Here is a 25,886-nt window from a genome sequence, read left to right as displayed (position 1 = left end):
TTTCTTCCTTGTATCAGGATCCTGAACTCGACCATCTCATGGTCACTGCCTCCCAGGTTCCCATCCACTTTTGCTTCCCCTACTAATTCTTCCCTGTTTGTGAGCAGCAGGTCAAGAAAAGCTCTGCCCCTAGTTGGTTCCTCCAGCACTTGCACCAGGAAATTGTCCCCTACACTTCCCAAAAACTTCCTGGATTGTCTGTGTACCGCTGTATTGCTCTCCCAGCAAATATCAGGGTGATTAAGGTCTCCCATGAGAACCAGGGCCTGCGATCTAGCAACTTCTGCTAGTTGCCAGAAGAAAGCCTTGTCCACCTCATCCCCCTGGTCTGGTGGTCTATAGCAGACTCCGACCACAACATCACCCTTGTTGCTCACACTTCTCAACTTTATCCAGAGACTCTCAGGTTTTTCTGCAGTTTCATACCGGAGCTCTGAGCACTCATAATCCTCTCTTACATACAATGCAACTCCCCCACCTTTTCTGCCCTGCCTGTCCTTCCTGAACAGTTTACATCCATCCATGATAGTACTCCAGTCATGTGAGTTATCCCACCAAGTCTCTGTTATTCCAATCGCATCATAAGATTCTTTGATCTCAAGAGCTTATTCATTACATACATCATTAACCCATTTCAGTGGACTGCTCTACATAATAACTAGAGTAAAAGCTGTTGGAAGATATTTATCTTAAAATCTTGATATTTCAAGAATAAGTGTTCTATCTGTAGTGTGGGAAGAAAGAATGACCATTGTAAAAACTAAAAGAAAAAATACTTCTGCGGACCCAAGAGAAAGTATGTAAAATGATTGCACCACTGGATTACTGGGGTAGGGGGCTAGCTATCACCATGTATGACAGTACGCCACACATGCCACAATGTCGCACATCACATACTGTATCTGCCCTGTACTTTTTAAATAGGTGACTTTGGGAAGTGCATCTTCTGGGCTGTACCATAAGTTTTCTTGGATCGAGAAAAAAAAAAATCAGCCATATTTCTAACCCACTGGACAGAGGCTGAGAAAGTTGTCGTGGCAACTGCACCTACAAAACAAGAATTTCCACTGCCAACTCTAGTTTTATTTCTTATAACTATCTAAAGCATCAAATAAATCCCTAAGTAGATCAAGCAATGGGGACCAGCTGTAAGGGGAGGTGTATAGTCCCTCTATCCCTCACTTACAGAAACACCAGTGGGCTTTAGTGCCCTGACATCTTCCCTGCCCAGGCTCTCAAGCAGGGCAGGCATGGGGACCAGCAGGAAGGGATTGATCCCAAACACAAACTTTCACTCCTCTGCTGGCTGAGTCACTATCCTCTACTTGGTACAACTTCACCTGGGGACTTGCAGCAACCTCATGAAAATGCCATATTGTCTTCTTAGCAATAACCACTTAATTAGCAGAACAATCATCAATCATCTTAACTAACTGATCTGCTCCTAATTAATTACCTGATTGATTAATGTATATTTGATCTGCTCAACTGGGTCATCAGCTAAATGATTACTTTGCTGTTCCCCTACCAAATTCTGCTCTGACATGCATGTGTTCACGACAGAGTTAGCCCAAGTGATCAGCGCCTGCGTCTAAGCGCCTGGATTGGCCTAGATCAGGTGTGAGAAGTCAAACTGCAAAGCCATACTTGATTTACTGGGTCTATATTCGTGCCACACTCACTCATACAAGACACTAGCACTTCTGGGATCAGATCTCATGGTTCTTTGCACTTCAGTAAGATAAGAGGCTCTCTGATGCTTTCCCAGTGAATTGTGGGAGAACTTGTGTGTTCCTCTGGACACCCTGGAGCAGAATTGTGGGAAGGCACTGGAAGACTATCTGCACCCAAGTGACGAGTTTCAGAGCGGTGGCCATGTTAGTCTGTTTCAGCAAACAACAAGGAGTCTTGTGGCATCTTAAAGACTAATTTATTAGAGCATAAGCTTTTGTGGGCTATGACCCACTTCTTCAGATGTATGGAGTGAAAATTACAGTAGGCAGGCATAAATACGTAATTTTCACTCCATATATCTGAACAAGTGGGTCATAGCCCACAAAAGCTTATGGTCTAATAAATTTGTTAATCTTTAAGGTGCCACAAGATTCCTCATTGTTTTTGCACCCAAGTGGTTCAGCCTGCATCCATACTGCAAAGCAGGCAGGTAATCAGCCTGAGTGAAAGCAGCATTCAGGCTTAAGCCTGTCCCCCAGAATGGATTAGGTAGCCTCAGTTGAAAGCACCAAACTCTGGTGAGAAGGTTGTTTGTGTGGACGGGAGAATGGTTAGGTTCAATACTTAAGAAAGAGCCCAAGTTAATTAAGACACACTAAGAAATCAATCACTTCACAAGGTCTAGACTACGGGGCAGTGAAAAAATAGTGTTTTTATTAATAATCCAAAAGAAAAATGCAAATATATATGATTGTATTAATCTCTCTCTACCTGTATGCCACTTTTCTTAGATTGTAAGCTCTTCTGTGCATGGGCTACATGTTTGTGTACTGCCTAGCACAATGGAGCGCCAAATCCTGACAGGGGCCTCTAGGCATCACTGCAATACATAATGATGGATTCCAAAACTTGTACTGTCTCCTGCAATGTAGGACCCGAGAGCTGTTGCTAGTGATGGCAGAAGTCCTCTGTTCCCATCACATTGCTCTCTCCAAAGCTCTAGGAGACTTAGATGCCCATTTGAGAGGGATGGAATAGCATCTGAATATAGGTCTCAATTTGAACTGCTGCAGCTACTGGACTGCTGCTAGAAATAAGCATTCAGAATGGGTCTTGAAAAGCAGGATTTTCAGTCTGCCAGAGTCCAACAGTATGTTTTACACTGTTAAAAAATAATTCCAGTGGAAGCCGACAACTTCCCAGTTGAACTAAGTCACCTTTGATGGTACTAGCTGGAAATACGGGATACCCAAGAATTTTAGGGCAAAATTGCATGAGTTTTTGTTATGCAGTTTTATACAAGTGAATGGAGCCAAAAAGATGATCAAAGTCTGGAAATGCTTCCCATAAAGTTCATCTATTAAGTCAAATTTTGCTGCAGTTCACCATCAACAAACGCAGCTAATGCTACCTGTAAATCATTAAGTTTAGTAAAAGCAGATCATTCAAACACTGTTCTGTCTGCTTTGTGATCTCCAAATATATGCATGATCCTCTATAGATCTTGGCATTTCACACTTTAGGGACTGGGAAAGAGCTTAGTGGTAAGTTGCATTGTGTTTACACAGTATATGGTTTTCAAATGCTTAGAAGCTGAAAGGAACAAAGGGGCCCCAAATCTGTCCAAAAAATTTTCACAAAGTTATTCTAGCCACTACTTCAGTCAAGAACAGGTGAACACATTTTTGTCAAACTTTCAAAAATATATTTCTTTGAACTGAGAATTTCAAGCATGGAAAATGTCAGCCCAAAGGGTGATTCTTTGGGGGGAAAAATTACTAGTACATCTACAATTTGAAAAGAAAATGGAATCCTTCCTCTACTTTAGCAATAGCATCACTTCACATTGAGCAGTGGTCATCTTACCTTCCTGTTGCTGGCAGGACGTCCTTCTCACATTTGCCTGTTTACCCTATGGAACGAGTGCTCTGCGCTGGTTTTCCTTTATCCTCCTGCTTCTGCTGCTTAATCTTTGGATTCGCGTTAGAGACAGGGAGGGGCTTTTGGGTTGGAGGCATAACTGAATATTAGGATGTAGTAGGTGGTGTTTCCATCCATAGTCTCTGAGGTGTAATCTACTGTGTAATGTGCAAGGCATCAAGAGGACATAGAGCAAACCAGTGGCTTGAGCACATCGGGGAGAGTGAGGGAGGAGTTCTCCTTCCACTGCCTTGGAGCGGAAGCTTCCTATGACACAGAGATCCTTGTATATTTAGGAATGCATACTATAATATCTGGGATTCATAATTAGGGTTTTTTTGTATTTACAAGCAAGATGCTAGTTTATGAAAGAACTGAGTGAAATTTGACTTCTTAATTATAATAAGCGGATATCTTGTATATCATTCTAAAGGGTGTCAGACATCACTGTAGTTAGTCAAAAATTCAAAACCTTTTGAAATTTCAACAGAAAGTGAAAAAATTTTCAACCAGCTCTAGAAATAACTGAAAGTGTAAGTTTCAGGAAAAGTGATTTGGTGGCCATAAGAATGACTCAGAGGAGAGTGGGAGTTGAAATAAGAGCCAAATGAGAGTATCAACAAAGAGCAGTGTTTCTAGAAATGTTAACGTAAAGGTAAAAAAGCGTATTTTGGATTCTAGTAATAAGTAACAATAATATCTATAATATCAGGCAAGATTTTTGGACAAATAGTTTATTCACCACCACCCCTCAAAAAAAAAAATGCAGTTTTGGTTGACCTGAATCTATATGCAAATTTAACAAGAATTAGCCAGATCCTTTTTGAAGCTTGAACATGTTTTTGGTCAAAAACTAACTGGGTGCCATTCACAAAACCAAGGGTGCCCCCATCCTTATAACTTTTAGCTCACTGTTTAGGGCACTCACCAGGATACATGAATAATCATCAGGCCAAAAAGAAAGAGAATGACTCTATAACCTGATGGTTAGGGCACTCATCCTCAGAGGTGGGAGACCCAGGATCAATTCCCTGCTCCACAGCAGGCAGAGGAGGGAACTGAACCTGGGTCTCCCATATCCTGGGTGACTGCTCTAAACACTAGGCTAAAAGCTAGAAGAGGGTACCATCACCACCTCCCTTCTTCTGCATCTAGCCCTTTAAAACTACCTGGAAATAAAATGTTTAGGACAAACAAACATTTCATTTGACCCGAAATGGACTTTACCAATTCATTGAAAATTTTGGAATTTCTCATTTTCGTGTTGACCCAAACCATTTTTTTCCCCAAAACTTCCAGCAAACAAAAAATTCAGTTATTTTTCACTCAGTTGAAATATTCAAGATATATTCCTGGTAATAAAATATTGGTGATTTTATCTTGATCTAAGTTTACCCTTAACTGGTTGTTTTAGAAAATACTGTTGCTATTTTACCATAGCTATAGCTGATCTACTTTCCTACTTAAGAGACATAAGACCACATCCTGCAATTCACTGTTTGCTGAAGAATGGCTGTACCTGCATGGAGCCATATTGATTTCAGTGGTGTACAGAGATCTCCCCAGGCACAAAACATTTCAGGGGCTTAATGTTTGTGTGAAGTTCTCTAAATTCCTCAGGCATAAGGTGCTATGCAAGACAGGTCTACACTGCAAATTTACATTGGTATAACTATGTCACTCAGGGGTGTGAAAAATCCACACTCCTGAGTGATATAGTTATAACAACCTATCCCCCAGTGTAGACAGCGCTAACCTCTGGACAGATCTACTGCCTCTTGTAGAGGTGGATTAACTACACCAATGGGAGAAGCTCTCCCATTGGCTTAGTTGCATCTTCGCTAAAGCACTTTATCTGCACTGCTGTACATATAGACAAGACCTGAGTGTCCTCATCTTATTCTTCTACTTGCCTTAAGGGACTTGGGACTGGCTGGTGCTTTAAGCCTTGTCTATACTCCATTGCTGCTAACATGGATTCACCTCTAACAGCAGTGACAATGGTGGGAGTACCTGCATAAACAAGGTGTTAGTTATCACTGGTATTTATCGTGTGTAGACTTGCTCTGAAACACATTTATATGACAGTGCTTAACACCCTGGTGGGAGTCTGAAGCCCTGCCTACACTAACATACCCACCATTGCTACCACAGGTGGAGCAGCACCAGCATTTACAATGGTGGTAAGCAGGGCCGCCGGGGGAGGGGGGGGAGCGCAAGTAGGGCAATTTGCCCCTGGCCCGGCAGCAGTCTGGGTCTTCGGCAGCATGGGGCCCTTCAGTGCTGCTGAAGACGCAGAGCGACTGAAGGGCCCCCCCGCTGCCAAAATGCCACCGAAGACCCGGACCGCCGCTTTGCCCCAGGCCCCCTGAATCCTCTGGGCGGCCCTGGTGGTAAGTTTCAGAACACAACATTTCTTACCTGGTCATTTCTTTTCTGCTAGCATCTCCCACAATGCTGCTATGCATGGCTGCGCTCTTCCTATCTGCAGCTTCTGGAGGCGGTTCAAAGCTGCAGTGCAGCTTGTGTAGACCATGCCTTCTTCTCCCACTTGCCAACCAGTCATTCCAAAGCTAGGTGAAAAACTCAGACAATGTATAACGAACATTAATGTCTAACTCATTAACCACGTACACCAGGTCAACTCCCTGCAGGGTAAATACACCAAATAAAATATTGACTCTTGATAGAAAGCCATCTTGGGTGAGTAAAATTGTGGGAGATGCTGTTAGCGGAAAGGAAATTATCAATTAAGAAATTTTCCATTCTGTAGCCCAGTAGTCTCCTACAATTCGGCTACTGATGGAAGTAGCAAGCAATGAACAGGAATAATAAGGAACAAGAAAAGGCAAACTGAAAAAGAGAGAGACAGACTCCCCACCGCATTGAGGATTGTCCAAAAGGCAAGACCATTACAGGACCACCACCTGGAGCATGTTCCTGCTAGAAGCGGCTTCTGTGGAAGAAAGAAATTTGAACAATCCACTTTGTAGCGTTTGATAAAGGTTTTAACCCATGACAATGTGGGTGCTCCGCCTAGCTCTACAATGGAGGCACATGCTCGTTGGCCCCTGGGGTGGCCATGGATCTCATGAACTGTGCCCTGATTTCTTCTGGAAGAGGAGTGCCTGACACTTTGTAAGCATCAACAACACATAGTTTGACCCATCTAGTCTCGAGACTCTGAGCCCTTAACATTTTGAGTGAAAGGAGACATCTAGAGCGCCTGACCTCCGCATGGATTCTGAGGGTGAGGTAGATTTTTCAGTGATCTTCTGACATCTAAAGTGTGCCACAGCTTCTAAGTCAGGTGCTGTGGCTTTAGGGAGAAGGAAGGATAATCTCTTTCAAGAGATGGGAAAGAGAACCCGGGGAAGAAGAGACTCTGGAGTTCTCAGTACCACCTTGTCCTCATGGAACATATAGTAGGGTTCCTATATAGATAGCTCTGAAACTCGACTAGCAGACATGATGGCAACCAGAAAACAGGTTTTGATGGAGATATACAAGGCTGATATAGAGAGGCTCAAAAGGGTGAGTGTTTAGGGCCTTCAACACCGACAGTATGTCCCAACTAGGGAAGACTGGTCTGACCACTGGTCTGGCCAGCTTGACTGCTCTGAGAAATCTGGCTACCTGGGGATTCTGTTCCAAAAAGCCCAAAGATCTTCAAGATCAAACTCTTCTAATGGCTGATATCTGGTGTGCTATGGTGTGGGGCTGAAAACCTTAATCCATATCTTCTTAGAAAAAAATCAAAGGTAGATCCAGTTCCAGAATCTCTTGGACTAGCATTGGTCTCCTGGCACCAAAGGCTAAACTTGGTCCAGATGGAACAGGCTTTTATCCTGGACTCACCTCAACACTAGCAAAATCCTGACCACTTCGGAAGACAGGCTTTCAATAACAAGGCTTCTCAATTGAAGATGATCTGGGTGGAGAAAAATGCTTTGGAAAGCTGCTGGGTGGCAGCTGTAATGGTGAATTCAGTTTCAGCTCTACCAGATGGTAGAACCATGGCCTCCTTGGCCTATACAGACTTATCATGATCAACTTTGCTTGTTCCCACCTTATCTTTTACATTGCTTTTGACGGAAGCGGGGGAATGCGCATAGCAGGCCTTGCGGCTACCTGTCCATGGGAACTGGTGCCCTGTTGCATGACCCCAGAAGGCCCAGTAGCTGAAGGCACCAAGCTAGGGTGGGTTTGGCGCACTTGCACATGATGGCAATGAAATCCTGGTTCTTCTGGAACCGGTCAAGTAATGGTTAGATCTTTGCCACTGACATTCTTATGTCCACTCCCAAGTGGGTTATCCCTGTTGATAGGATCAAGGAACTTTTCTTGGTGTTTATCATAATACCATGGGCTTCCAGGAGGTCTGGAGTTCTCATTGTGGTGTTATAGAACACAGGCTAGGTCAGCACTCCGATTAGAATATCATCCAGAAGGGGGTACAGGTGAGTGACTTGAGCCTAGCTATGATCACCACAAGCATCATTATAAAGACTCTTAGGACCGAATGGCCTCAAACTTTTTGCACATGGTTTCAAAACTTCGCCAGGGAAGGGTGGGGCAAATTTTTGCTCCATTTTACCTGAGTCTTGCTCAGATTCCAAGCCCAAGAGCTCTCCTTTCTTGGTAGAGGCAGCAGCAGCTGACTCAAAGGACAAATGCCTTCTGGATATTTTTGTACTTTCTGGGCTTTTCTGACTTTTTGGCACACTTTGCAGGTGTGGCAGCCAGAGCATGGCCAGAATGTGGTCTCTTGGGACTTGCTTTACACAGAGCCAAATCCCGCTAGAAAGCTCTCTCTCCCACTCCCTCCCCGGGTCTCTCTCTCATCTGAGTCCCACTCTCCTGGGGATGGGATCTAATCCAGATTGGGAAGGCAGGGGAGCTATTTAGCATCTCTCCCCAGGGAAGGCCTTGTGGTGGGGACCAGTATCCCAGTACGGATATCTTTGTGGTCCTGTTTTACCCCAAGACTTACCCCCTGGGCAGGCTGGATAAAGTCCTCTTTGTCCTTAGAGTCTGTTCTGATCTGTCTCTTGGTTGGTTTCTCTGTGGTGGAGTTATGCCTACTTGGATGGGCAGGGCACCCAACATGCCTGTGACTCAGAGCTCTGTGCCCTAGCAGAGTTAGGGGTAGCTGGCTCACTAGGAGCAGGCAGGGCACCATTTGCCTTCTACTGAGCCGGAGAAGGTGCTCTGTATGAAAAGCAGCTTTCTGGACTTTGCCTGATGCTTGTGCAGTTGCTCTGCCATGCCTGCGATGGGGCATGGCAGCCCAGTGAGGAGGAACTGCAGCAGGAGCTTTGGGTGGTTGTGACCACTGCACTGCTCAGACACTGGACTAGGATGCGGCAAGGAAGCATGAAGCAAAATGTTCAAACTGCCTGAAAAATGCCCAAAGCAATGAAGTCAAAAGAAAAGGGATGGGAGCTAAGCGAACCACCACTGTCTGCTGCTGCAGAGACAGAAGATCTGTCAACAAGTGGGAGAACAGGGCGTAGCCAAGGCGATGAAGCTTTGGCTCATCTCTGGAAGCTGCATAGAGGAGGAGAGGAGCCCACGTGGAGCAGAACTGTAGGAGATACTGGGCTGCAGAAAAAGAACTTGGTAGAGATACAGCCTTAAAGATTTGAACCACTTTACAGTTCTCTTCTATGTACTCGCTACATATTACCATAAAAAGTCATACTAACGACTTTGTGACAGAAGTTTTATTTGGAGGGAAATTATAATTTTTGCATATACATGGCACAAATTAATTATATACAATACACTTCCCATGATAAGAAATATGATGTTGTTCACAGAAAGGTATCGATTTGAGATACATAATGCATAAGCTAAAATATACAAACAGGGAGAGAAGGTGAACCTAATGGCCTTTTTCATTTAATTACCTATAGATGTATTTCAAGGAATACTGATAATTTAATGTTCAAAAAGTTTTTTAATAAACAAACTTCTAGTAAAGTTAATTGAAATATTTATAATACTATTCAGCTGCTGCACAGTATTTCCAATATACAATCAAGAAGTTACACAGAACACAACACTTATTATGAAAAAAATCTATTGCACCCACAATTTAAAGGTTTCACTGCTTTTTCTGGATGCTGCACTACCATATGTATATAAACATTTACAACACTTTAGTAAACACAAAGCTTCTAAATGTAGTGCAGTCTTATGGGGGACACTCTCAACTCTTAAAATAAATGTTAAATGCCCATATACCGTGCCATTTATTCTAAGCAGATGTCTTAAGTTATACTCCATTATTCCTATTGTGAGTAACAAACAAGCTTTCCCCACATTCAGAAGATTAGTATTCCTCTGGTTATACATATTCTGTACTCCTTTGCTCAAATGCCACTAGTGGCGTTTCATGCCTCAGTGCTTGTGACACATTTGTCTCTTATGTTATTTGCTTCAATGTCCTGTTAAATAATCCTGTGTCGAGTCTGAAGCAAAAGAATCTGCATCTTCATTGTCGGAATCATCGCTACTGTCATCAGCAGCTGGCTCTCCTGTCAGTGCTATCCGGGCATAATCATCAGTGTCTATGGACTTGCAGAAATGAATGGCATATTTCAGTTTTTCCTCCAGTACCTGCTTACAAGAATACCTGGGCAGTTTCAGCAGAAAGAAGCATGTATAGGACTCAGGAAGGAAGTGGTCTGGAGGATTGTATTTATCCAAAACCTGTCAGACAACAGGCACAAGCCATTAGTTTTACTGTTCAACAACACAGAGATTACATGCTAAAATAAGACGAGGATTAAAAATAAATAAATAAATAAATCACATATTTACCCTGATGTTAAGAAGACACTTAAAAATAATAGCTGCTAAGTCAAGTACATCTTCTTCATACTAAATCAAAAACATTGTTCTATATAATATGAGGCTCTTAGAAATGCTAAAGGAACAAGCTAGATAAAATCCAACTATTTGCTATGTAACTGGTAAAATATAAAAAATGCTCTAGTGCTAAAAACATAGCTTCAGTGTATTAAGTTGAAACATCTAATAAGATAACGGGCCTCTTAAGTGAATACTAGCAAAATCAGGGGTGACTACTACTGAGGGAAACTCACCAAAAAAAGCAAAATAGGCAGGGAGCCCAGCACAGGAAATAGCCAGAGTTGGACCAAGGACAATATTTAAATGAAAGTGTGTTGCTTAGTTATGCATTTTGCATCCTCTACTGCTCTATAAACTCTAAAGTGAACTTGATATTAAACTAGCTTAGTGACGTTAGCATATTCTCCTGTCTGCCACCACTCCTTCATTACCAACCTGCAGGTCTCTTGACCTTACCTGAATAACAAAGTCCCTGCCTCTGAAGTCTGCAATAGTTCTCGGTAGCCTTGTCCTGCCCCATACAAAACGTAAGAAGAGAGATCGTTCTGTATTGGAGAAGGATTCCATCACCTCCCAGAACCACTGTATCAAGGAGGCGGTAGGTTCAATTCCCTTATATGTTGCTACAGACTTCAAAAGGTGAAGTGGGATATCTGGGCTTCCACATACCTGAAAATAAAACATGAAAACAAGAAAAAAAAAAAAAAAAAACTGATCAGAAAACAGTCAAAAGAAATTTGTTCCCTTCTTTCCATCAAAATGTTTAATCAGCTTTCTCAATGACAAAACGAACATTCCAAACATCTACTAGTTATGGTCCATTAACTCCTTCAAACAGGGAGGCTTAGCATCAGGGACAATGACTAGCCTCCTTTTATGCTACTGCAGCACTAAACTTAACACTTTACAACTTTGAAGTGCTATACAAAATTGAATTAGCTCTCAACAGCTCTTTCAATGATCTCTTTCCAAGTCAAATGTCAGATCTCAGCAGTTCCTGGTTCTTAGCTCCACACTTAATCTATTACATCACACTGCCCAACTGCATAAAAAGTAATCCTTGTAAAAGTATGATAGGACAACTATATAAATATTTTCTACTCCTCTCTTTCACCTACAAATTACATGCAATCTACTATAATTAGACTGCATGTTTTTACTAGAGCTAAAACATGAGAGTTGGATCAGTAAGACTCAAGTAAATGGCCTAATTTTACATCATCAATCCAGCAGAAGTAGCGAATGAGAAAACCTATACCATTGTTTCCAGCTCATATCCCGTAAAGAGTGAAAGAAGAGGAACAGGAACAACCCGGGCCATCCCTTCCCGAACTGCTGCAACTTGTTCATCAAATTCATGAAGCCTGCAGAAAGACATTTCAGTGGAAATAAGTTTCAGTGAACACTTATCGTGATCATTTGAGCAGCTTGCATTGTGAATTAAAATTACTATCCAAAAATCATTTCTTAATTATGCCAATTTGTTGCCTCATTTATACTAATCAATAAGCATTTGGGACAACAACATTTTCACATCCTGGGATGCCCAGTTAGGCTCCTAAATGCAAATATAGCTATTTAATTAAAAGTGGCCTCATTTTAGGAAGTGCAGAGCACCTCCAGCTCCATTGACTTCAGAATTCTGGCTGCTCAGTGCTGCTGAAGATTAAAGCACTTATTATGGGTCTACATATGGATTCAGGAGCCTAACTAGGCACTCGGGGGTAGAAATTTTGGCCTTAGTTTTTAAAACAAGATTGGAATTTGTTTAATGTTTTCTAGGCAGGAAAGAATTTCACCATTTTTGAATCCCTTTTAGCTGCACATGAAGTATGAAAGTATGTAGGAATGCCAGTTGTAAAATGACTAAACTGTCTTCACATTAAAAAAGCTTCGTTAAACTTTCTCCGTTCTTGTTAAAGATTTTTCTTCTATGCTCTTGTCCAATTTAGGAGGTTCATAATTTGGTGAACTTGGATGTAATTAGTGTCAGTTTATCAACTAAAATGGAAGCCGCGCAAGTTAACCTATATTAAAGGATTACACTATATTAAAAACTAATGCTCCATCTTTAATCATGATTATTTTATGTGTAAGATACCATGCAATCTCCAGCAAGATAGACCTAACTTTTGCAAAACTCTGGCTAAAATCCCCATGTACGTATATAATGAAACGACCATTTCTGCCCCAAAGCGTTGACAATCTAATTATATGGAGGAACAGCCCAGCACAAAGATGAGGGTGGAGCAGAAGATAACAGTCCAGGCTGATTTTACTCAATTAAACTGGGGAATCATAGAGGGATGTGGTATTCCTATTCCTGGCAAACTCTGGCTGTCACAAAAGCCCTTTGTGAGACATAGGTAAGCAAGTAAATTAGACCATCCCCAAAATCCAGGGCCACAAAGCCACCTTTCCTACCCACACTCTTATCTTGACCTAAGCACATCTCAGTCAAATTGGAGCGTATCTGCCTCACATATAAAGGTTAGATGGCATTAGGCAAGGATTGAAAAGTGAGGATAAAATTTTATTAAAGCTAATGTTAAAATGATCTCATACATAGGTTAAGAAAAGAGTGTCTGTAAATCTGGGTATACTGCTTAAATTATCCAAAAGTACAAAGGTTGGTTTAAAAGTAATACAATACATATAGTACATAATCAGCAATAACCCAAATAAGATTAATATATTTAACGATATTGTTTAGATATTAGCATCCAAATATTCGGGTACATCACTCATGAAAAATTATACAGAGTTGGTTGTAGAAAGCAAATATAGGAATGAGGGTAAATTGTCCCTCAGTGCTTGAGAATTTAGATAGGTTGTTCCTTAGACGATACATTTTAAAACAATTAAAGTCTCAAGTCAATTGCCAGAGGCAAAATTTGCTGTTTCAATTTTGCATCTAAAACTGAATAGAAAGCCAAGGGAAAGATTGGAGTCCAGATGTAGCAGGCTCTTGTGGTCCTGCTCCGCACTAAAAGGAGACTAATGACAGTCTGCATTAACTGGAACTTCTGAGAGGACTTTAAGGATAAGCCCAAGTAGAACACATTACAGCAGGGGTAGGCAACCTATGGAGCTGATTTTCAGTGGCACTCACACTGCCCGGGTCCTGGCCACCAGTCCGGGGGGGCTCTGCATTTTAATTTAATTTTAAATGAAACTTCTTAAACATTTTAAAAACCTTATTTTCTTTACATACAACAACAGTTTAGTTATATATTATAGACTTATAGAAAGACACCTTCTAAAAAGGTTAAAATGTATGACTGGAATGCAAAACCTTAAATTAGAGTGAATAAATGAAGAGACTCGGCACACTACTTCTGAAAGGTTGCCGACCCCTGCATTACAGCAAGCCAGGCTGGAGATGACAGACATGTACAACTATTGTGAAGCCCACGCCAGAGGAGGCTGGATCAACCTCTGGGCAAGCCAAGATGACAAGAAACAGTTTTGGCCACCATTGTCAGCTTGAAACAATCCTCTCTTATTTTCTCAAGAATATGCCTGACCTAATGATTCCGTTTTTCCTTCTCAAAGGATATTGATTTACACTATAATGACAGGGAAAAATTTGGCTAATACTGTACATGAAGTGGCTAATACTGTACATGAAGCCAGAGCACTGAATTGCATAACATTGCGTAAAAGCAACACTTCTCTAATTCTCACAATTTCTTTAAATCTAACTAGTGAAGTTATTCAACAAACCTGTAGTTTATTGCCAGTCTCACATATTCAGCTCTATTATCCAGTGTAATATGGGTATATTTGGAACTCAATTGAATGTCTTGACCACTTGCGTTTGGCACTGTGAAGGGAAGGCTCATGGCTTCGAACTCTTCAGAAGTGGCTTCGTTGTCTCGAATGTACATAAGCCCAGGAATAAAATCTTTATCAACCTTTCAAAGAAAAACAAATCTATGAGCTAAAACTGAAGTTATTCATTCTTCACCTCTGTGTACTTTTCATATGGCATAGGAATGTTTTCACGATAGGACAAGGGGGACTAGTCACACCAACTACCCAGAATAATTAATTGACATGAAAGCAGTCATCCAACTGGCTTTTTAAGTAACAAAGTAGCATGGTATTTTGCACAAAACCGCATCAGTTTCTGTGGTCCAGTTGCCCCCTTCCCCCAAAGAGAAAGGGAAAGGAAAAAGTATCTGCCAAGAAACCAGATCACACCACTGAGACTGGATTTACGGGTGCCTCACATGAACTATTCCCTTGTTCTCAAAAGAACATTGCAACACCTCACAGGAGTCCTGCTTGACAAGAACATGGATTGATATGTTAAGTGAATTCTCAGAGCAGTAAGCATCAAACAACCTGATACAGTTAAGAAAAAGGATAATACATTCCAGGAGCAACAACAATACAAACAGTATGCACAAAGCAGGGCCAGTGTTGTGCCAGTTCAGGGCTAGCTGCAGCATTGACCCCTTCTGTCTCTGAGTGCACCTCTTCCAGATGTCAGGCCCGCACTTTACTTCCCTGGGGCAGAACTGGGAATCCCATGGTTCTCCCACTCTCAGACTGGGTGGTGAAGTAAAGTACCCTGTGTAAACCATCATTCCTCAACAGGCCTGACTAGGTTCGAGACCTGCAAGACTTTCCTGTGACCAGTATGAAAAGAGTGATCCAAAACAACCCTTTCAGAACCAAGTATTGTTTAATCTCAACCGTAGGGTTACCATACGTCTGGATTTTCCCAGACATGTCCGACTTTTTGGTCCTCAAATCCCTGCCCAGGAGGAATTTCTAAAAAGTGGGACATGTCCAGGAAAATAGGGAGGCATGGTAAGGGGACCGCCTCCTCCCTGGGCTCCAACTTACCCGGTTCCCGCCGCTCTCCCCAGTACAGCAGCAGCTGGAGCCCGGGAGGAGGTGGCTGTGAGCTCAGATGCCACCGCCGGCCGGTACCGCTTGGCCAGAATTGGGGCCCGAGCCAAGCCGGGCTGGACCCGCTGGGACCGGGGCTGGGAGTGCTCGGCCGCCGGCCAGGGCCGGGCCGGAGCCGCTCAGCCAGAACCGGGGCCCGAGCCAAGCTGGGCCGGAGCGACCAGGGCTGGGGGTGCTCAGCTGCCTGCTGGCGCCGCTCAGCCAGGGCCGGGGCGGAGCCACTTTGCTGGAACCAGGGCTGGTGCCCCAGGGCCCAAGCCGAAGCCATCGGGGCCAGAGCCTCTTGGCCGGCCGCCGGAGCGAGCAGCTCGGCCGGGGGGGCTGGATTGGGCTACGCCTCCTCGCGCACCCCCCCCCCCCCCCCCCCGCCGCCCTAGCTTATCTGCTGCCTGCCTGTTTCAGGCTTCCCGTGAACATTTGATTCGCGGGAAGCAGGGGAGGAGGAGGAGCAGGGGGCGGAGCGTTCAGGGGAGGGGGCGGAGTTGGGACGCGGACTTTTGGGAAGGGGCGTAGTTTGGTCGGGGCCGGGGAAGGGGGCGGAGTTGGAGCGGGGCTGGGGCCCCTTGGAGTGTCCTCTTTTTCCAGGACTGCAATATGGTAACCCTACTCAACCGCAGGAATAAATCATAACAAAAGCTAAGGGATAGTAACACAAACTGTCAACATGTTTAACAGTCTAACCTAAAATTTAGGCAGGCATGGCCTTATGCCAGGTACCCCAACCTCAGTGTGAGGGGGACAGTCTGCAACTCCTGCAGTCCCCTTGCGTGTGTCTCCCCACTACACCTTCAAGCTCAGGGGCTCAGATTTTTCTATCTGCTCCAAAGTTCTTTGTTTGAGTTTTCCAGCTTGAATGTTCCCCTGGGGTTACATGCTGGAACCTTTCCCCAACACAGCCAGCCAGCCAGCCAGTTAACCACCTGCATTGTCCTTTTAAGGATTGGTAACTAAAGGGCTACCGTTCCTGTTGCAATTAACTCCTTGTAACCATACAGAAAACATAAAAACAATCAGGCAAACAGAGAACCTCTAATATTCATACAATATTACAGGCATCTTCAAAGCATATCAATGAAAGAAAAAAAAACCCTTTTTTAACAGTAAAAAACTGACTCAAGAGACAGGTAAGAACCCGGAAAAATGTATGAATGAGGTGCTGTGAAGTTGTTAAGCACTGCTGTGAACTGAGATAATATGGCCCTTACAAAACTTCTCTGCTGACTGCAACTTGAAAGGAACTCCTCTTGTAACAAAGATCCTAATAGAAGTGTCTAGCTCTTATATAGTGCTATTCGTCTTTAGATCTCACGGTGCTTTACAAAAGAGGTCAGTATCATTATCCTCATATTACAGATGGGGAAACAGATGCAGAAAGGTGACGTAACTTGCCCAAGATCACCCAGCAGGTCAGTGGCAGAGCCTGAAAAGTCTCCTGACTCTTGAGTCCAGTCCAGTGTTCTGCCCACTGGGCCACACTGCCCCTCATAAAAGCATCTCTAAAATTTTAAATGTTCAAAACTGTGGAGGTTCCTGCCTGGTCTCCTTCTAGACACAAACTCAAGAGCAAAAATATACAGAAGTGTACCTCTGGAGATTAGCTTTTACTATAAGGGTAGCAATACAATTAAACTGCATAAAAGACCATCCTTTACACCACCAAACTTCTTGTCCTAGAAGTCCACTCCAAACAATTCAAGAGTGTTGTGTGTACAATTTTGATCCATCTTTACTAGAAAGTCCCCTTTAAGCAACCAGTTTCTCATTTCCCTTTGTGATAGCTTAAGACAGGTTTCACGGTGTTCTGTAATTCAAACAATTATTTTAACTCTTTTCATAAGACTTAAATTTATTTAAATTTCTAACTTTAAGGACAAAACAGAGCTTTAACCTGTCTCAAAGCTAAAAAGGTTAGTCAAAATGCAACAATCTACAGCTACAGAAAGTCAGTCTCATGTAGAGAACTTATGCTAACTTCTCTCTCGCTTTCTGTAAATTAGGTCTATTCAACACTTAAAATTAAGGACATGAAGCTACATCACTCAGGAGTGTAAAAAAATCCATATCCCTGAGCAACATGGCTATTGATGACCTAACCCCCAGAGTAAACACAGCCAGATTGACAGAAAAATGCTTCTATCAATGTAGCAACCGTAGTTCAGGAAAAATCCCTTACGACAGTGTACACACTGCATCTATACTGCAGGTACATGTTGGGATAGCTACAGCACCATAGCTGTGCTGGAACAGTCCCCATAAGGTAGACATGTCCTTAGATCTATGATCAAAAACTGCATACTTACCTCACTGAGGTCAGCAATTGTTAGGTTCATCCCTGCCAGCTGTTTCCATACTGGTTCTGCCAGATTGAGGCTTAGCGGGCTGCCAGTTCTGATAGCAACGCCCAGCAGCACACCTGGACATGTAAAAAATATGAATCATAAAATATCAGGGTTGGAAGGGACCTCAGGAGGTCATCTAGTCCAACCCCCTGCTCAAAGCAGGACCAATCCCCAGACAGATTTTTGCCCCAGATCCGTAAATGGCCCCCTCAAGGATTGAACTCACAACCCTGGGTTTAGCAGGTCAATGCTCAAACAACTGAACTATCCCTCCTTTTTATGTTTTAAATTCTACACACTTCACATGGTCAAAGATTTGGTAAAGTTATTACAGTGCTGCTAAGAAATTTACCCAGGAAACGAAACATGTTCATATGTAAGAGAGACTTGGCAGCAGGGTTTAACAGGAAGCAATCTCTATTTGCTCCAGATTCATCTCTTCCATTCGGGGTCACAATGAGGAGAGGGGTAAGCCCATTCTGGAGCTCTTCACACATTTCTGCTATTGATTCACTGTAACCTCCACCACAGTCATCCACAGACTCGCCTTGTGAAAACAAAAAGTTGGTTTAAACATGCAGATCATTTCAAGAACATTTCCAAATGTAGCCCTGAATTAAAATGTATTAATATTTCTCCTTTGCGATGGATAAATAGAAAAATTGTATTTAAAAGCTGCATTGTCATATTGATAAAATAATTTAATGCATTTTAAATGCTGGTTCTATAATATAGTTTCCTCCTTGACGGACATGATTATTTTACAACCTTGTATAAGAGTTACCATAAACAGCCAGACATTTAAAAACATTTGTGGACTGCAAAGTTAGCGTTTAAGAACACAACAAAAAGAAACAAAACAAACTACTCTGTTTAATCAACATGACCTTGATTAAGAGTAGTTTCAATTAATCCTATTTTAAGTTATAATGATATTTTTAAACTCCTGGTTAAACTGTCTTCTCTCTTAAAGCTACCAGGTATTATTACTGTCTCACCATTGGGCAAAATAAGGAAGCAGGAGGATGGCAGGAAAAATAAAAGATTCAGTGAACATAAGGTTCTTAGGGAATATTTTAACACATTAGTCTTTCACTTTGATTCAGTTCTAAACATGTCAATATAGCCATAGATTGGAAGTTTATTAGCAACATCCTAATCTAGTTTACTTTTCACCATTAAAGCAAAGTAAAATGCAAATTGTGAGTTTAGTAAAAATTAACTAGCCAGGTTCAATTTCAGAGTTACATTGGGGTTAGAAATCTGCATCTTTGATTTTTAAAGTTCTTTATCTTTCTACTGATACAAAACCTAAACATGGGGCCTGAATTTCTTGGAAAATGGCCTTTGCACTGCTGAACATTTTAAGCATTTTATTTTTCCCCATGCTCTGATCTAATACCACCCCTTATCCCCCAAAAGGAATAAAAGAATATGGTTATGAGGGAAGTAGGGTTGAAAAAAAAGTAATTCTTACCAACAAACTTTACTTTCCAAACACGATGAGGTAGGAGAAGACTGTCTGGACTGAAGGAACTCATTTTAGCACACATTTGACCAAACACTGACTTTGTACCATCAGGACCAGCCAATCCACCTTTACTTCTAGAACGCTTTACCTAAAAAGTGAACAAGTGCATGTTATAATATGGCTGTACCACACTGTGTTACATCAGACCATAACAATGTTTGAGTATTGTTGACATGCTTGGCACTGTACTCACACAAGACTGTACCTATGCCAAGGAATTTACACAGGCTAACTTTGATATATACACTGATGGTCCAAAGTTCAATTTCAAATGGCCCAGGGTTTTTTAGAGATGCAATCTCCCCTTCCTGCCAGGCTCTTACTACCATACATTCTCCTCCAACTGCCCCACCCTCCCCAGGCACAAGGAGACAGAATCAGTTTAAATTTCCACTATTGCCTCCTACCAAGGCATTTCCCCACCTCAGCCTTTCTGATCCATCACCCAAAGCAAAAGTGAAGCAACGGGGGAAGAATGAACATAATGACCATACTGAGTCAGACCAGCGGTTCAGCTAGCCCAATATCCTGTCTTCTGACAGTGGCTGGTGTCAGATGCGTCACAGTGAACAGAACAGCAATTTATCAAGTAGTCCAGTAACAGCTTCTAGTAGTAAGAAGTTTAAGGACACCCACAGCACAGGATTGCATCCCTGACTATCTTGGTTAATAGCCATTAATGGATCTATCCTCTATGAACTTATCTAATGCTTTTTTGAACCCAGTTATATACTTTTGGCCTTCACAACATCTCTTGGTAATGAATTCCACAGGTTGACTGAGTGTTATGTGAAGAAGTACTTTCTTACGTTTGTTTTAAACTCGCTGCCTATTAATTTCACCCTTGGTTCTTGCGTTATGTTCTTTTCACTTTGTCCATGCCATTGATGATTTTATAGACCTCTGTTATATCCCACCTCAGTCATCTCCTTTCTAAGCTGACCAGTCCCAGACTTTTTAATACCTTCCCATATGCAAGCTGTTCCAGATCCATAATAGTTTTTCTTGCCTTTCTCTGTACTTTTTCCAATTCTAATACATCTTTTTTGAGATTGGGAAACCAGAACTGCACGCAGTATTCAACATGTGGGCGTACCATGGATTTATATAGTGGCATTACATTTTCTGTCTTATCTATCACTTTCCTAATGGCTTCTAAAGTTAGTTTTTTTGATTGTTACTGCACATTGAGTGGACATTTTCAGAGAACTATCCACAATGACTCCAAGTTCTCTTTCTTGAGTGGGAACAGCTAATTTAGACTCCACCATTTTGTATGTATAGTTGGGACTACATTTCCCAATGTCCATTATTTTGCATTTATCAACACTGAATTTCATCTGCCATTTTGTTGCCTGGTCACCAGTTTTGTGAGATGCCTTTGTAACTCTTTGTAGTCAGGTTCGGATTTAATTATCTTGAATAATTTAGTATCATCTGCAAACTCTGCCACCTCACCGTTTACCCCTTTTTCCAGATCATTTAGGAATATGTAGCATTTATGAATGTTTTAGGGAAAAGGCTAGAATAGGGATGGATCCAGCTATCATGATTTATTTATATGTAGCCTTGCCAACCTCAGATTGTGGAAATTTCAACTTCCATTAAAAAATAATAATTTTTCTAGCCCTCTGCAGAGATAATCTTTTAAACATGAACTGAATGTAAACTGATCTGCAGAAAGACTGAAACAATGACTCAGAGGGAGGAACTCCCTGTTCCCGATCAATCTCATTTAAATGTCAAAGGACAACGATGCCCCACTGCAGTGTCAACCTTAACTATTAATGATCATTTTAGGAACAAGAGAGGAATTAAGCGTGGGAATTGGGTGTTGTTGAAGGGAAGAAAATGTAGAGGGGGGGAAAACAGAGGAGCCTCACAAATAAAGAAGAGAAACAGAAAAGGGGAAAGAGAACCAAGGCCAGAAGAAGTGGCAGCCTAAAAGTGGGAGAGGGTTCTCATCATTGGCACTGACAATAAGGGATTGAACAAATAAACAATAAATAGAAGTGTAGTGATGCCAAACTTTTCACTCATATCTGTGGGAGATTAGGCATGAATCGAGGGGAGTATTAAGTCTTTAATTTATATACCAACCCATGGACAATAAACAAACATGGCCCTCCTTCAAATCACTTTGATACTGACCACATTAGTGAGACCAGTACTGTAATACCATGTCCAGTTCTGGTTTCCATACTTCAAAAAGGATGCTGAAAAATTATTTAAGGTCTGGAAAACGTACCTGATAGTTAAGAGACTAAAGCAGCTCAATCAATTTAGTTTGTCCAAGAGAAGGTTAAGAAGTGACTTGATCACAAACTACAAGTACCTATATGGGGAAGAGATTTCTGATAATAGATGGCTCTTTATCTAGCAGAAAAAGGAACAACTACAATAACAACCAATGGTTGGATGCTAGAAAAACCAGATGGGAAATAAGGTGTAAATTTTTAACAGTGAGGGTAATTAAGTATTAGACTTACCTAGTGTAACATGATGGAATCTACATCACTTGGAAGTGTTTAAATCAAGACTAGATGTTTCTAAAAGAACTCGAACAGAAGTTATGGGCTTGATGGAGAAGTTACTGGGTGAGGTTCTATGGCTGGTGTTATGCAGGAGGTCAGACTAGATGATAATTGTCCTTTCTAGCCTTCAAATCTATGACACCTCTGGGCTAGAATAATGCTTCTGGTCCTGACACAAAGTGGTACCCTGCAGCTACCAGTTTGTTTCAGGTGGGATTGGGTTTAAGGATCCAAGCTCAATGAAGATTGGAAGGACAGGGTAAAATCCTGTTTTCATTAACCTACTCCACGATGAAAACAACAGGCATGAGGAAGTGAACCCAAACATCTTAGACGCTACTGCCACCTCTATAAAGCCCTTCTTAATTCACGATATTGTGGAAACTGTGAATACTGCAATTATTAGGTTTCCACCGCAATTTTGAGAGTGGAAGCCTTGGCTGCCTGGGGTGGCCAACAGGAGGGGTCCCTGCTCTCAGCCTCAGGTAGCCACTGTCAGCTCCAGGCCCCCATTCTGAGTCCCCGGGTGGCCAACAGGGAAAAATCGTTGATATGTAATAATGGACCTTATAAACTGCAAATAATAAGGTCTATTACTTTTCCACGATTTTCCATGGCTTGTCCACAACTCAACTGCAATTTTTGGACAATCATCCCATGATTCAAATAGGACCTTAACTCGTTTAAGTTATAGATATGAGGAAACTGCACTACTGAAAGGTAATTTGAGAGTATGGGAAGTAAACACAAGTAGAAGGAAGCTAAGCTGAAGATGCTCTTAGTCAAGCTTCTCAAAAAAAAAAATTCAAAGCTGCAGCACTCTCTTTATATTACATAGCATTATGTCAGGAGAGGTTGGCTAGCAAAAAGCCTTTAAATATGTATAGAGAATTCCATGATGTGATGAGGCAGCAGGCAGCATAAACAAAGCAGAATATATTTCTGTTCACTAACAAAAGTGTCAGATCATTGCAATTTTTAAAAAATTAATTTGGCTGATCTAATTCCATAAAAAGTTAGATTTCCAACTTTCTATACTATGTACCATAACATGAAAGGACAAAAAGCAAAAGGACTATATAAGTTTGAGTTCTAGTCAGTTGAAGTGAAACAGTACTTTACTATTCAATGTTACAGAAATATTTGCGGAAAAGGCCTGTCTGGCCTAAGGCTTGGCATTACATTTGTCAACGTCAGTGATGGGGGAAAGAATCCTCTCATAATAACCACTTCCCTCAATGTGACCACATGTGATACCCAAGAAAGGACAAGAGTTTAATATCCTGTTCCTTAATTATACTTGAGGGCATTTTAAAATGTGCTTCAGTCATGTAAGCAAAATCAAGATAAACTCATGTGACAATGTAGGGGTATACAGACATCAGAATCCATCATTTTCTCTTCATATTATGTAACTCCTTGGATTTTCACGAGATGGTCCACATATGTGCTTGTCACACTGTCAAGCACAAGACGTCTTGATAGTTGTAGTCCACCCCAGAAACTGTGTCTACTGGGGTTACTCCCGCTCTGCCCAGCCCCGCCCTTCGCAACAAATACATAGTGTTTAAACCTACTAAAAAGGAAGTGCACAATTCTGTATCCCAAAATGCTGCCTTATATCTCTGAACTGGAAGCGCTCTGTGTAAATTCAATTGCAGGGATCAGACAATGTAGGAAATAACCAAGCTACAAAGTGACTTGGAGAGATTAGAGCATTGGGGGCTGTAGACAATGTGGGGGGAATCAGTATTAATAAATGTGAAATCTTACACAGAGAGAGGAGAAAAACAGCAGTTGCCAACAGGAAGGTGAGGGAGGAAGGGTAGGATAGCCAGCCACATATAACAATCAAGCAACCACACAAATGGCCAAAAAAATTACCTTTTTGCCAAGATGTATAAATCTGTGCCACAAAGTTAAACAAAATGGCAATTTCCCTCACATTTTATAAACCTTAGCTTATTATTCTGCTATTTAAGGGGTCTACAGGAGATCAGCACTGCATGGCTGACTGAAAGGTGGCTTATAGCAGAATGAAGGACTGAAGATCTTGAAGGGAGTAGGAGATGGTTAGTAAATACAGCTGTCATTCAGGGCTCCTAAATTGTGCAGGCACAGAGCTCTGCTCCTGCAAGAGTTGGTCATGGCAGAAGATTTCCTCAGATGTGCAGCCCGTTAGTCATTCAAAGGGGAGCTCCACTCCCACAGGATTTAGGATCTAGACATGGATGAAATCATCCCTTCACCTTAGAAATCCACATCCCTGAATGTCTTCATAACCCCTGCTCCCTCCAAAGCAGTGTTCAGCTCCTTCTACCTCTTCCTACCATTTTTCCTCACTTCTTAAGAGCCAAGCAGGCTTTCAAATTATTTGATCAGTTGGCATTGCTACATAATTGCCAATCAGCCACAGAAATTAATACAGCCCTGTTGTACACAAGAGATCCCATGCCACATAATGTAAATCTAGCATGCCAGAGTACACAGAGCAATAGACATACATAAGCACATTCAACCGAGTTTATTTTATCTTTCTAATAGTCTCTCTGATTTTTGGGTAAATCTACACAGCAATGTAAGCCTATGGTTAGTGGGACTCGAGTCAGCTGACCCATGTCAGGGAACCCTGGGCTTGAGCATCTACCCGACATTTTAACCCTAGGTTAAGGGATTATCTGACCCGTGCTTGAACCAAAGTAGCCAGTCCCTAGCTCCCCCACCTAGTGTTGACACTCTAGCCCTACAAACCTATTGCACTGTGGGAAAACTCCTAACTGTGACGGTATGATGGATGGGACTCAGGTGCCCACAAGAAGCACGGGTACCTAAATTGCATAATTAGCTCCTTTGGTGGCTGTCTCAGTAGAACTGCTGCAGTTTCAGAAGGCTTTATACTGATCTGCCTCTAATCTGAGAATTGGGTTCTCCACTTCTAGGCTGAGTCACACTGGCAGCCCCTGTTCTCAGGATAATTAGGATGTCAGTCTCCAGGGCTGTCAAACTATTAACATGAAATATTGAGATTCTTAATTTTTAAACTGGGATGTTCAATGAAGGGGTTTTTGTTTGGTTTTGTATTTTGTCTGTTTTGAAGTTTCAGAGGAAAAACACACACATACACCCCCCAGCCTGGCTGCCGTGGAGCGGTAAAGTGCAGTCCCAAGCCTTGGAGTGCAGTGTGCTCCAGTACCCCCTGTGGATCCCTTATTCCTGCCCCTGCCACACTGGGAAGGCGGGCATAAGGGATTCGCAGGAGGAGACATTTCGGGGCTGGCTCCCACTCACCGCCCTCACAGTGCATACTGCCTGGGTGCCTCTGCACACGCAGCCCCAGGGAAGGTGGGGGAGGGAGAGAGCTGAATGGGATCAAGCAGCTGCTTTGTAGGCAGGGGAAGTGGCAGAGCTCCAGGCTCAGCATAGCTGGGGGAGTGATGACTCCCAACACCCTGGCAGCTGGGAGCCACCTCCACCCCGCCAGCTTTGCTCTCTGCTAAAGGCAAGCTCTGGATAGCAGCGAGGAGGAGCCTGTGACACTGACGCTGTGGGAAGGTTTTAGGATTGGCTCCCACACGCCACCCTGACAGTGCACACTGCCTAGACACCCCCAGGAGGAACAGGGGGGCCAGAGAGAGACCAAGTGGCTGCCCTGCAGGGAGGGGGAGTGGCTGGGGTGTTGGACTCATCCTTCTCCAACTGCACAGAGCTGAGAGCTCTGCCACTCCCCGTACGTGCAGGGCATCTGCTTAGTCCGCGCTCCGCTCTCCTGACCTTGCTACCAGGCCCCTCCTGGGGCGGCATGCACAGGGGTGCCTGGGCAGCATGCACGAAAACCTGCTTGTGCACTTTGACCAGGAAGCAGCTCTATTTGCAAATAGCGTCTTCTGATCCATCTCCATTGAAAACCCTGCAGGCTCTCTCATAGCATGCTCGCAGACCAGTGTTCAGCAGATAATGGGTTAATGCTGATCTGAGCTGCTGCTGTTTGCAAAGGGAGATGTGGCTTCCATTTGCAATAGAGTACAACAGACTGCACCACATACTGTTGGCATGGAGAGAACTAAGGAAGTTGCCCCAAGGATCTCT

General features: G+C 42.6%; 1 protein-coding gene across 2 annotated transcripts in view; it reads right to left on the bottom strand.

Moving 5' to 3' along the window:
- Nucleotides 1–9,302: 9,302 nt before the first annotated feature.
- The window catches only part of HERC2 (HECT and RLD domain containing E3 ubiquitin protein ligase 2), a 211,145-nt gene continuing 194,561 nt past the window's right edge, over nucleotides 9,303–25,886 (bottom strand). For both annotated transcript variants that reach the window (XM_054009114.1, XM_054009124.1), the window contains exons 87-93: nucleotides 19,213–19,354; nucleotides 18,088–18,282; nucleotides 17,697–17,809; nucleotides 14,200–14,390; nucleotides 11,732–11,837; nucleotides 10,930–11,142; nucleotides 9,303–10,311 (exon numbers count right to left, since the gene is read on the bottom strand). In XM_054009114.1, coding sequence (XP_053865089.1) covers nucleotides 10,039–10,311; nucleotides 10,930–11,142; nucleotides 11,732–11,837; nucleotides 14,200–14,390; nucleotides 17,697–17,809; nucleotides 18,088–18,282; nucleotides 19,213–19,354 — 1,233 coding nt within the window. In that variant the 3' untranslated portion in view covers nucleotides 9,303–10,038. The remainder of the gene's footprint in view (nucleotides 10,312–10,929; nucleotides 11,143–11,731; nucleotides 11,838–14,199; nucleotides 14,391–17,696; nucleotides 17,810–18,087; nucleotides 18,283–19,212; nucleotides 19,355–25,886) is intronic.

The sequence above is a fragment of the Malaclemys terrapin genome, chromosome 1 (assembly GCF_027887155.1).
Source record: "Malaclemys terrapin pileata isolate rMalTer1 chromosome 1, rMalTer1.hap1, whole genome shotgun sequence".
Classification (NCBI taxonomy): domain Eukaryota; kingdom Metazoa; phylum Chordata; order Testudines; family Emydidae; genus Malaclemys; species Malaclemys terrapin.
Note: the sequence above shows the minus strand (reverse complement) of the source record. Positions and strands in the feature narration are given on the sequence as shown.